Below are 14195 nucleotides of genomic sequence, written 5' to 3' on the forward strand. Positions count from 1 at the left end.
ATTTTCCACTTGAACCTTTCGAACTTTTTGCCCTGTTGTTGTCCTAGGCTATTTGAACCTTTGTTTTGGGCTATTTGAACTCCTGATTTAATCAAATATTAAATACATTCTAACAACATTTAGGATAATGGTTTAGGTGAGAAATAATGGGACAAAATAAATTTTGATTCTATTTTTCTTTTTCAAATAAATCGTCAAAATAAATTTTGATTAAAATATAATTAAATAAATCATTAAAATAAATTTTGGATTCTATTTTTCTCTTTCAAATTTCAAAAAAATTAAAACATAATTAAATAAATCATCAAAATAAATAAGTCTAACATTGTAGTTGTGAAATATTGAGTAGTTCAAACCAGAGTGCAATTGAGAGCCGATGTTAAGTCTTATTTATGTGGTTAGTGGTGAATTCTTTGCCCTACGATTTTCCCAAAAATCAATATCTCAAACCCTAATTTTAATTGTCAATTTAATTTCTCAATTTTCATTTAATTCTCGTTTAGTCATAATATCCCTCAATTCTTTTCATCAAAATTAATTTAGGAATTTAAGAATTAAATTAATTTAATTTCCTGTTTGTCCTTGTGGATCGATACCTGAACTTGCCATTATTCTATAAGAATTTTGTATAGTTTAGTACTTATATTTGATGTGTGAAACGACCCAACCACCCGTCATAGTGGTAATCTATTGACTTCTATACAATAATGTTTCATTTAAAATTTTCTTACAATATTATTAGTGAGACCTTCACATTTTCTATTGATTTTATATTATATATTAGGTGTTGATAAAGAATATGAAAATCGATATTGAAAATATCTTTCCTCCAAGTTAGCACGACTAGTGGCAAGAAGAAGATTACTTTTAACACGATATGGTCGTAATGATCCTACATTAAAAGATCGCCTTCGGATAATAGAAAAGGAGAATCAACATTTGATGATCACAGTCTTCCGACTCAAAAGAATACAACTTGGTGCTTTTAGACAAACATGCAGTCGCAATAATAACAATGCTCCTGATGTTAGTCACGTTGGAATTTAGATTCTTGTATCTAATGAATTAGACACAAATGATTCAGAAGTGCGAGCTCCTAATATTGTACCACCAACTTCAAATAGAGCATATTCACCTGGTAATAAATATTTAGCCAACTATGTACTTTATACAAATTTCTTACAGACACTAGAAATTCAAAATTATAATCTAAATCTAAATAATTTCAAGTAGTACATTTACCACATGTTCTAGAAGGAGAAAAATTTCAGACGGCTCAAACTTTGGTAGGAGAACAGTAACATGCTCTAGATGTCAAGCAATGATGTGCACAGAGGAAAAAGTAAGAGATAGTCCACTAAGTCGACCAAAATTTAGTCTTTGTTGTCAAAATGCACAAGTGATGTTGCCTTTATTGCCAGAAGTTTCTGAATTTTTGCAACAACAGTTTACTCATGTGAGATAACACATAAGGACATATAACTCTCTATTATCTTTCATGTCCATGGGTGGGAAAATTGATCAATCAGTGTTAGATGGAAGGGGCCCTTATGTCTTTCGTATTAGTGGAGCAAATTTTCCTAAAATTGATTCTCTACTACTGGAACCTGGAAAAAGGCCTAAATTTGCACAACTCTATATTTTTGACACTGAGCATGAAATTCGCAATAGAATGGACATGATGAATAGTTGTGGTGGCACATCAGGTATTGATACGTCCATATTAGAAGGTTTATAGTCAATATTGAATGTCATCAATCCATATGTATCAATTTTTCGCACTGCTCGAGCCATGATCTGTGAGAATGGTGCTCAAGAATTGCATATTCGCATTTTGAGTTCGAGGCATGGAAGACAGTACACTAGACCCACCACAATTGAAATTGCTGCATTAATTATTGGTGATGGATTTGAAAGCATTAGAAATCGTGACATAATTGTTAGAAAATTGGATGGACATTTACAAAGGATTAACATCCTTCATACATGCCACTTCAATATCCATTACTTTTTTCCCTATGGGACTGATTGATGAAGAAGGTCTATAAGTTTTACTCTGCGTACAAACAACAATCGCAAATGAGTGTCAATGAGAGAGTTTTATGCATTTAGACTTCAATATCGAGTTAGAGAAGGGGAAACGCTACTGTAACGGGAACATTTGTTCCAACAATTTGTTGTTGATTGTTATGCAGCTATTAAGCAAGAGAGACTAAACTTCATCAGGCATAAATAGAATATGTTGCAAACTGATTTGTACAGAGGTTTAGAAGATGCTGTAACTGCGGGTGACAGTGATACATCAGTCATTGGTAGGAGATTTATACTCCCATCATCTTTTACAGGTGGCCCACAGAATATGATTCAGCATTACCAAGATGTGATCACAATATGTCGAAATGTGGAATTTCTTGACCTTTTTGTCACATTCACATGTAACCCAAATTGGTCAAAAATTCAACAGGAGGTAATGCACATTCCAAATCAATGCACAAAGGATATACTAGGATACACTTGCGAGAGTTTTTTGAATTAAATTGAAACAACTAATGGCATATTTCAAGAAGCAAAAATTCTTTGGCAAAAAAATTGCAGGTTTGTTTTTATTTGAACTGGTCAATTAGATTTGCTAAATTTAGTTTAAAGTTAACAAATAATATTATTTTTTCTTGATTAGATATTCACGTCATCGAATTTCAAAAGCGAGGATTACTGCATTCACATATTATATTGACATTATCTGCAGATGACAAGATAAAATCACTAGAGGAAATTGATGATATAATTTGTGCTGAAATTCCTAATAAGAGTGAAGATCCATTAGCATTTCAAACAGCAATGAGGTGCATGATACATGGTCCCCGTGGTAACCCTAATGCCTTATGTATGGCGAATGGAAAATGTTCAAAACATTATCTGAAGAATTTTTGCAGTGAAATGAGTATTGATGAAAATGGATTTGCTATCTATGGGCGAAGGGATACAAAGAAAAAATACATGGTTAATGGATTTGAAATTGACAACAGATGGTTTATTCCATACAACCGTGATCTTATTATACTGTATGATGCCTATATCAATATTGAGCGTTATGCACACAACAAATTGATCAAGTACTTATATAAGTACATACATAAAGGTCCTGATTGTGCAACGGTTGTAATTGAAGATAATGTTAATTAACTTAACATTGATGAACAAAGTCGATGTAGAGAGGCTAATGAGATAAAACAATACTTAGATTGTTAATATATCTCCGCAATTAAATGTTGCTGCCGTATATTTGAGTTTGAATTGCAAAAGCAATACCCTTCAGTTGAACGGTTACAGTACCATCTACCTGGGGAACAATCTATTCTATTTAGAGACACATATAACATTCCATCAATTATTAATCAGCCTGTGGTTCACGAGACAATGTTTACAAGGTGGTTTCAAGCAAACAGAGATCATGTGGAGACTAATGCATTAACATATGAAAAGTTTCCTAGCTCATGGGTTTGGAACCAGAAACAGAAGAAATGGAAAATGAGGCAACAACAAATATGCATAGGTAGATTGTATTATGCATATCCTAATTCTGGTGAACGATATTATTTACGTATGTTGCTTACCAAGGTTTGAGGTGTAAAATGTTATGAAGATATTAGAACCGTTAATGGCATTGTGCACCCAACACTTAAATCTGCATGCCTTGCACTTGACTTACTTGATGATGATAATGAGTGGGACGTAGCTTTAACAAAAGCCTCAACTTGGGCATCGGGTGCTCAATTGCGATGTTTTGCTCACTGCCAATGTTTTCTGACATTACAAATGTATATGAATTGTGGGAGAATCATTGGTTTGACCTTACTGATGGTTTACAAAATAGGGTATGAAGGCAAATTGGGGGTAACAATATACGTCTTGAAGAATGTGAATTCAAAATTTTAGGATTGCTTGAAATTGAGCACACACTAAATCAAAATGGAAGGTCTCTTACAGAGTTTCATTCGATGCCACTACCATCATCTCGATCAGGTCAAATGGTCACTAATAGGCTCATAATTGAGGAACTGAACTACAATAGGATTTCATAAATGCAATCTTTTGAATCTTTATATGTGGGATTGAATGATGACCAATTGAAAGTATTTAGCACCACAATGGAAGCTTATTCCACTCATCATGGGGGCTTATTTTTTGTGTATAGTAGTGGAGAAACTGGAAAGACATATATATGAAACACTTTAATTGCAAAATTTCGATCCAATAAGAAGATCATTCTTTCTGTTGCATCATCAGGTATTGTAGCTTTGCTCTTACCCGGGGGACGAACTACCCATTCCTATTTCAAGATTCCACTTGACCCTGATAACTCATCATGTTGTTCAATAAATCAAGGGACAGATTTGGCAAAGTTAATTCAAGAAGCGTCATTAATTATATAGGATGAAGTACCAATGGTTAGTTGTCATGCTTTTGAAGTTGTTGATCATACATTTAGGGAGATATTGAAAAATACAGAACATTGTTTAGAAGATAGGGTTTTTGGTGGAAAACTATTTGTGCTTGGTGGTGATTGTAGACAGATATTGCCTGTTATACTTAGAGGTGGGCGTGAACAAACAGTGAAAGTTTAATTACCTAAGTCAACAATTTGGGAGCATTGTCAAGTTTTGCATCTTACCATAAATATGCCTGTTACAGCATAAGATATTTCTGATCATACGTTTCATGAATTACGTGACTTTGCATAATGGATTAAATTGGTTGATGAAGGGAAAATAATGGGAAGCTCATTTAGTGAAGGCTATGAACCTAATTGGATACAGATACCAAAAAAATTTGTTAAAGAAAATGGACAAAGAGATTTGCACTAGTTAATCGATGCCACTTATCTTGATTTCATAAATAAATATCAGGATATGTCGTACTTAAAAGAACGAGGCATTTTCGCTCCTAAGAATAGTGATATTGATGAAATCAATTCTATTACGCTTTCGATGCTTCCTGGAGAGATGAAAACTTTTAACAGTGCTGATAAATTGTGTCTAACAGAAAGTGAGAGCAACGTTCAAGACATGAACCCTCCTGAACTTTTGCATTCTTTGAATTTACCAGGACTTCCAAATCATTGTTTGCAATTAAAAGTTGGAACACCAATAATGCTTCTAAGAAATGTCACCCAATCTTTGGGATTATGCAATGGCACTCGATTAATTGTTGATAAGATGGTAAATCGAGTAATTAAAGCTAGAGTTATTACAGGGTCTAGAGTTGGTGAGAAAGTACAACTTTTACATATTGTTTTAACACCTTCCAAAAATCATGCTCTTTTTACAATGAAAAGAAAGCAATTTCCAATAAAGTTGGCATTCGCTATGACAATAAATAAGAGTGAAAGGAAAACTTTAAAAAATGTGGGCCTTTATCTTTCGAATCCAGTCTTCTCTCATGGCCAGTTGTATGTAGCTCTACCACGTGTGTGACACCCGAAATTTTCTTATGTTTTAAATTTAAATTGCAATAAATAGAACTCAAATAAATAAATAGATAATAAATAATAAATAAATAAATACATAATTTAGGAAATTAGGAATTTATCGATTAAATTATTAAGGGAATAAATTGTGAAACATCTCATGTTTAAATATTTCGATAAGCGATAAGTGATATTTTATAATTTAGTCGTAAGATTTTTAGATGTAAACCTAACATATAATTATATGAAATTTTTAAGACTGTTACCAAAGATATCATAACCTTTGGAATTAAAAATAATAATAATATATATATATTTTACCCGAGGGCCAAACTCTTGGTAAAACAGGGGTTAAAACCGAGGGTAATTTCGGTGGGCCTAGGGACACGTAGCACATGCCACGCGTCATTCCATGCATGCACACACTCCATGCAAATTCAACTATAAATAGAGGGGACTCTCTTCAGTGAACTCTAAAGAATTCTGAGGCTTATTCGTAGTGTTCCAGTGTAGCTTCGAAGAGTGAGGGAATAGCTGGAATTGTAATAACAAAATTATAAGTTAAGGGTTAATCTTAAGGTGAGTTTTATTATACCTTGAGTTATTATAATGTATTTTCTACAAGTCTTGAATTACCCTAATATATTTTACAAATGTTTTGAGTTATCACAATTCTTTTTATATAATTTATGTTTATGATTAGGTTAATGTTTCAATTACGTCGATTATTTCTTTTGAATTCCATTTGCTTAAATTAAAACCCATGAATATGTTTGTTTAAATTTTAAAAATTATTTGATAATGATCTGGTAAACAATTATTTTCTGTAACACTACTACGGGAGTCCTATGCCTTGAGGGACTTAAATAACCATAGGCCCCTGTTTGACCACTTTGTGGTGCCCTGTTTGTCATGGATCCATTGACCCCTGTTCTGATTGTCACTCTAGTGACCCCCGTTATGTTCTGTTTTGTACCGTGATTATAGTTATTTATTTCAGTTTCTGCCACTTAATTAATTTGTGTATTCAACTTAAATTATGTTAATGTTTTAGCTTAAATAAATATCCATGACTATTTTGTGCCCCTATACTCACAGTATAATATTTCTCACTCTGCTATGTGCTTATAACTGTTATCCCTTTCAGGTGACGAGGTTTTGCGGGATCATAATGGAGAATAAATTGCTGTGTTGTTTTTTTTTTTTTGATTTTTATCCTTTGTTTTCTTTTTTATTATCAGACTCTTGTAATACAATAAAGTTCAATTGTCTGTATTTAATTTACATGTTTACTCTTGCATTTGAAATTTACATGTTTATATTTAATTTAATTGTCTGTACATACCCTGAGATTTGATTAAATACGAATCACCCCTTGTGATTTTGAAAATTACATTCCACCCCTTGAGATTTCTAATTTCATAACAAATCGCCCATTTTATTAATAAATCATCAAGTCAATTAATAGTTTTTAATGATATTAAAAATATGTTTCAATTAATAATTTAGGTAATTTTATTATTGTAAAGGAGAGCAATTATGAATTTTATTTTTTTAGTTAATTCTGTTAAATAAAAAATTCTAATACATGGGTATTTGTAATTTTTCAAACCACAAGACAATCTGTATTTTAAGTAAACCTCAGGGGGTGTATTTGTAATTTACCCGTTATAAATTTTACTCAAATAATAATAAATGTGTTTATTATTAAAAAAACTTGACTAAAATTATGTAATTGTATGTTAAATGTGGTAAATTCATTATGCAGATAAATATGCAGCCTCGTCTAAATTTGTGCCTTAGTGATCGTTTGGCCATGCAAAATGCCATAAATGAATGGGAAACTATACTACATAAAGAGGGTTTACCAATAGAAAATTTTGTTGATTGAAAAATCTAAATATATCGGGCAATGCAAAAATTAGGAGGAAAAATAAGTGAAAAAATTTGATGGAAACAATATTAGACCTTTTACTATCGAGCTGGAATGAAGTAAAGGAAACAATTTTTCAAAAGCATAAAATCAAAGATGTCTCAGACTTAATGGATGCTTTAATGGAGGAGGAGCGTGACGTTTATCATCTATGGATTAAACTTGAGCAAAGGCGGATGACTCCAAATTTAAAGGCATGATAGCGTATGTTACATAAAGAGCAAGTGTTTTGTAAGCTTAAGAGAAAAGGTTTCCAGCCCCACATTGCAATATTAGTTCATGCTAAACACACTTCCAACCTCATGGCCTATTCAAGAAATTCATAAAAAAAATTTAAAAAGACTTTCCAGACATGAGAGCATTGATAGTATGTTGGAGGAAATTGAAAATGATATGATTTGTTTACAAGATTGGATGAAGTGGAGCAACACATTGGTAATGAAAATATTAAAGTGGAACAACAACAATAGCAACAACAAAATAATGATTGCGAAGAGAATGAAGTGAAGCAACAACACAAAAATGAGGACAATTAAATCAACAATCCTCATAAGGTAATATATCTATTTTTTATTTATTTTTGTTAAAAGTTTGATTGTATGTAAAAAATGATAACAAAAAAATGTTAACACTTTTTGATTTTATAGGTACTTTTTGGGACATTTGAACATGATGAGCGACAACTATTGAGTTTTAATTTATCAAATGTAGATAGATTTGATTTATGACATTTAGTTTATTGGGCAAATTATACTAACGGTCCCTATAGTTTGGGGCATGTGTCACTTTGATTCCTGACTTTTCAAATGTAACAAATTTGATCATGAATTCTGAATTTTATTTTAATTAAGGACAATTGAAGATACCATTACTCAATTTCAAGGGTAAAGTTGTCAATTTGATAAAATATAAACTAATTTGACAAAAATAAATGTTAAAAAAATATTTTTGAATTTTGAATTTGGTAAAAAAAATTATTACATGATCATCATCCAAACACATAATAAAAATTAATTTGGTAAAAAAAATAAATAAATAAACGTCTAAAAGATTTATCAATTTTACATAATTTTATCTTTAGTGGGCAGAAATAATTTTTTAAAATTTAAAAATATTTTTATTACATTTATTTTTGTCAAAAAAGTTTATATTTTATCAAATTAACGACTTTGTATTTGAAATTGAGTAATGGTATCTTCAATTGTCTTTATTTTGAACAAGAATCAAAATTCAGGGTTAAATGTGTCATAATTAAAAAATCATGAACTAAAGTGACATAGACCTAAACTATAGGGGCTGTTAGTGCAATTTGCCCTAGTTTATCTTAGTTTTTTTAGCGTATATATGTTTTAGATATTAGGTTCATTGAGAAATATCTTATTTATTATTAATATAGATTATTTCATTAGTTGGAAATCAAGTTTATTATTTTAAGAAAAATAACTCAATTGGATGATTATAATAGTTTATGGATATTTGTTTTGAAATATTGTCTTCACTTATGAAATTTGAAAAAATAATCTCTATGCATTATGATTATAATTTTATGAGTTAACTTAGAAATTAATGTGTTATTAAAAAATTTACACATTATTAAACCAATTCCGTGCATAGCACGGGTCATATACTAGTAAATTTATCTATAATAATAAGATAAGGGAATTGAGCTTTCAATGATGGGATATTTAACAAATTAAAAGTAGTCACCTATCCTAACATATCATTGTGTGTAAAATTGTAAATTTTTTTTTTTTTTTTTTTTGAAGGTCTCAAACAATTTCTTTTCATTAATCATTAAATGTTACATTATTGTACTCTTATTTTCTTATCATTTAACGCTAACATCGAATTCCCACTCTAAAATAAATAAAAAATAAAAAACTACATTGAATTCCACTCCTCTCACCAATTATAATGTTATTCAGCATCACCCCTAGGCCCCGTTTGTTTTGGATTGTAATGGATGTGAGGGGTTTAGGATAGATGTGGGGTTATTTAATGTTGTGTTTGTTTGTAGAATTGGGGAAGGGATTAGGATGGAGGAGGGGATATAGATAGAGGTTGGAAGGGGGATTTGGATGAAGGATGTGGAGGTGGTATTAGAAAAATAGTGAGGGGACTAGAAATTTTTTTATTTTTTATATTTTTTATATATTAGGAATTTTTTTTAAAATATTAATGTTTAATTTTTTTATATTTTTTACTTGTTTTGTTATTTTATATAAAAATAATTTAACAATTCTTACACTAACAATTATCATCAAAATAAAAGCAATTTTACTTAATCCCCTCACTATAAAATCCTTCCATTGTACTTCTGAAAACAAAAGGGGCCTTGAGACCACAAAATGACTTATCCTAACTTGATGCATTTGGAGAAAATTATGTGATTTGGAAAAAAATTCACATATTGCCCTACTTAAAAGTTATTATTTAAAATTGTGAGAGATAAGTTGACACATATGAAGTTAAAAATAGTTATTAGGAGTGGTTTGAGATGTTCTAAATAAGTGTATTTTTTGATTTTTTTATAATAAAAAAAAAAGTGTAGAAAAGTGGAGAAAGTGGGTAGAAAGGTAGAGAAAATAAGTAGAAAAGTAGAGAGGAGATGTTGATAGATGTTAATAGATGTGATTAAAATAAATATATGTAGGCAAAAAAAGTACACTTTTTTAGTGCATACCAAACACCTACTAGATAAAAAAATTACAAATAAATAGTAAACTTTATACACATTAATAATTAAATACATAATTTTTTTTCATAATTTTGTAATATATTTTCCGTGATAACACTGATATCTAATTTCCATGGTAACACTAAAATCCCACTTCCCAAACCCCCCGGTATATTCTAATCTTCAAAAACCACCAATAATTACTCCACCTTTAATTCTACTAATTTTTTTGCTCTTTTCTTTTAATTTTATTTTCACGAAACTAATGAAATATGTGGTATATTTTTCTTACTATCAGGTTATTTTTCCCAGCTTCCGAGAGCATTATCTGTCCACTATACTGTTCGATTCCTCAAGACATGAGGCGGAAACATATACTTTTGAATGAGATTAATTCTCCTTTCTGCTAATTTTATTTATTTATTTATTTATTTATTTACAAAAGTGTAGTTCTTTTAAATCATATTTTCCAAATGTAAGTTGTTTGAAACTTATTTGTTAAACTTAAAGTTAGTTTTTTGAAATTGTGTTTTCAAAACACTAATCCAATTAATATTTTTGTAAAACTTTGCATGACTACAAGTTAAGACGACTTTGACTCTACATTTAAGTTGTATTTTCAAAGTCTGTAAAATAAGTTCAAAATAACTTACATTTAACAAATATGATGTAAAAGAACTCGCCTTTGGTTTTTCAAAAAATAAAATAAAATTTGGATGACATAATTGTTTTCCTTGATGAAATAACTCTAGAAAAGATTGATTTTTTTTTTTATCAGCAAAAAAGAATTTTATTGATGGAATAAACAAGTATAAAGTACAAAGTACAAAGTGAATTACATCAATAAAGGAAAGGGAGGTGCAAAAGTATCACAATGGGCTAAATCATCCCAACGAGGTTGGCACCATCTAACTCATCCTATCATTTGCTATCACTCCCATAGTTGGTGAGGGGCCAACGAGACTAGTACAAACATTTAACAAAGACAGACAAACAACACAAGCAGACCAACCGGCAGACAAACATTCAAAACAACAACCATTCATCAAAACAGACCAACCAGCACCAAATCCCCAAAACAACAACCAGAGGCAGATCATAACAAACAGCAGAGCATTGGCATATATTGAAGCAATTGTTGATATTATGAATGTTGAATCAACTAACTCCACTACTGAGACTACTACTGATGGAGCAAATGTTGCTACAAAGGATGCAATGACCAAAACTAATGAATAATACTCTTAACATCCTCAGTAGATTTGTGATGGACTCTTCTGTTACGGCCTTTGGTCATACATAGGTGAGGGTAACACCAAGGCCCAATAGCAGAAAACCTCTAGACAACTCCACACTAGCTTAGCCACCATTGTTAAGGCAAAATAAGACCTTGCCATGCATTTGAGCAAACTAAAATGTATTTGATCAAATTTGAAAAATGCAATTCACGCTGCAGTTCCCAAAGAACTTCAGCTGATTTGCCATGCATTTGATCAAACCTAGCAAGTTCACCAACTAAAATAACTCTCAACAACACACACTAGCCTGCCTTCACTAGCATTGCAAATTGACACTGAGAAACAAAACAGAACAGATCAGTAGCATTGCAAAAAGAAATTTAACACATAGCAGACTGAAACAAATTGACAGACTGAAGCAGAAGAATAGAGCCTGAGCCAAAACAGTAGAATCTGAAGCAACACTGAAAAACAAAGCAGAGCAAAAAAAATAGCATTGCATAACAGCCCATCCTCTCACAACAGCAGTACACCTTCACACCTGAGTAAGGCAGACTAGCAAATAGCACTTGACACACAACAGTCCACAGCAGCAGCAGTGCAAACTCTGAAGCAAACAATCAGTCCACAGCAGCAGCAGCAGCAGCAGCATCTCAACCATTGAAGACAAACAACAGATGACAGGGTTGGAGTCAAACAATCAAAAAGATCACTGCAAACATCCAAGACCAGCAGCAGCCACACATCAGTAGCATACAGCTCAGTAAGCTAGTTATTGAGATTCACTTCCATAGATGTGACAAGGCACATTCCATCCAATAGGCAAGACTCACTAACTAATGAAAGCAGATAGCAGATGACAGGGCTAGAATCAACTCCCTTGCCTAAACCAATATTGAAACCATACTAACCAAATACATAGAGAAACCACCACAGCTGAACAAAGCAGACCATAATTGAGTAAAGGCAGACCAACAAGATATACCCAGAACCAGACTAGAGCAGTCCCATACACCAAAACTAGCAGAAGAACAAAAGAACAACAGAGGAAGATGAAACAAAATTTGAGGCAGAGCAGCTGCAATTCTACTACAAGGCCCTACCAGACACACTAAACACAACTTCTAACTTGATGGAGATTAAACACATACTCATCCACTGTGTACCCTTGCCCAACTGAGTGAGTTTTCAGCCAAATGGCCACTCTAACTTTAATAAGCACACATAGATCTTCAAAGATAGGTTGTAGCCCATTAAAAAGATAGTTATTCTTACACTTCTAGAGGGACCATAGACCAGCAATCAGGATTGCTCTCCAAATTTGTGTTTCCTTTTTCCTAACCTTCCAACCCAACCACCAATGCATTAGCATAACCACTGAGCTAGGGGAAACCCAGAGTAAACCCCACCACTTAATTAGATTGGACCAAACTTTCCAAGCAAAGGGGCACAGCAGCAGAACATGGTTAAGAGATTCAATCTCAGTCTGACAGAATACACAGTCAGAGCTAACTGTTGCACTAAGGATGCCAAGTCTATGTAAGTGGTCAGAGGACTTTATCCTCCCTTTCCAAGCCAACCAAGAGAATAATTGGGCTTTAGGAGGGAAAGGGTTGTGCCAGATCAGATCAGGAATTACCAGATTAGGACTATTCAAAGATTTACACCATTTAGCAGCACTTTTGACAGTGAACATACCTGTAGGGTCAGATTTCCACCATAACGTGTCTATTGATTCCAATCTCAATGCAGGGCCCTCACCTAAAACAACCCTTAATCTCTGTAGTTCATCTTCCTCCCATGCTAATAAGGGCCGTCTGAAGCTGAAATCCCAATTGTTGTGCTGTCTAATCCTAGTTCACTACAATTTCAAAGTGATACCTCTAACCTCTGATAAAGAGTAAAGTCTAGGGAATTGGGACTTCAAGCACATGGTTCCCATCCAATTATCAACCCAAAAACTGATTCTTTCCCCATTACCAATCTTAATTTCAACATTTCCAATATAATAATTGAACAAGCTGCTATTGGAATCACCAACAAATATAATGTCACTCCATACTCTTGAAATATTTGTCGCCTCCACATGGAATGGAAACCATCTACCCCCTTTTGGCTTATACTTGCTGCATATGACTTGCTTCCATAATGAACTGTCTTCCTTCCCAAACCTCCACCACCACTTAGCAAGAAGTTAGTTATTCAATGAACTTACATTCTTATTCCCAACCCACCTTGCTTCTTATCCATGGTTAACTTCTTCCATTTTACTAAATGAACTTTCCTTCTCACATCTGAATCACCCCACAAAAAGGCTGCTTGAATCTTGTCTAGTTCTTTTGCCACACCTCTAGGCAGCCTAAAGAGCGACATGTAGTATATAGGTAGGGAGGAAAGGATAGATTTGATTAGTGTTACTCTGCCAGCAAAACACAGTAGCCCCCTCTTCCACCCTGACAGTTTCTTCTTGAAATTGTTCACCACAGGTTTCCGTGTGACCCTCCTAGATGGGTTTGCCCCTAATGGAAAACCAAGGTACTTCAAAGGAAGCTTCTGATATGTACAGTTCAGCCTTGAGGCAAAATTTTTCGCACACTCCTCTGACAACCCTACTCCACAGACCCCACTCTTATGAAAGTTGATCTTTAGCCCAGAAATGATCTCAAAGCATCTAAGAATTCTGTTGACAGTTAGCACTTCAGACCATTCAGCTTCACATAAGATAATTGTGTCATCTACGAATTGGAGATGGGAGATGTTGATGGCATTTGACCCAATGAATACTCCTTTGATCAAGCCCAGCTCTTTTGCTCTTGTAAGAAGTAGGTTCAAACCCTCAGCCACCACATTAAAAAGAAAAGGTGACAATGGATCACCTTG

The 14195-nt window shown here is 32.8% G+C and overlaps 1 protein-coding gene across 1 annotated transcript; it reads left to right on the plus strand.

Moving 5' to 3' along the window:
• Positions 1–4910: 4910 nt before the first annotated feature.
• Positions 4911–6649, plus strand: LOC114309970 (uncharacterized). The gene is made up of 2 exons (XM_028255861.1): positions 4911–5265; positions 6615–6649. The coding sequence occupies exons 1-2, from the start codon at positions 4911–4913 to the stop codon at positions 6647–6649; spliced, it is 390 nt and encodes a 129-aa protein (XP_028111662.1).
• Positions 6650–14195: the final 7546 nt, after the last annotated feature.

The sequence above is a fragment of the Camellia sinensis genome, chromosome 5 (assembly GCF_055761805.1).
Source record: "Camellia sinensis isolate YWXY chromosome 5, ASM5576180v1, whole genome shotgun sequence".
Taxonomy (NCBI): domain Eukaryota; kingdom Viridiplantae; phylum Streptophyta; class Magnoliopsida; order Ericales; family Theaceae; genus Camellia; species Camellia sinensis.

What these genes read in the sequence shown, in the direction of transcription:
- LOC114309970 (XM_028255861.1), top strand. Translation starts at nt 4,911, where the DNA reads ATGTCGTACTTAAAAGAACGAGGCATTTTCGCTCCTAAGAATAGTGAT. An exon ending in TATTACAGGGTCTAGAGTTG is followed by an intron (nt 5,266 to 6,614) that starts GTGAGAAAGTAC and finishes TATCCCTTTCAG; the next exon opens with GTGACGAGGTTTTGCGGGAT.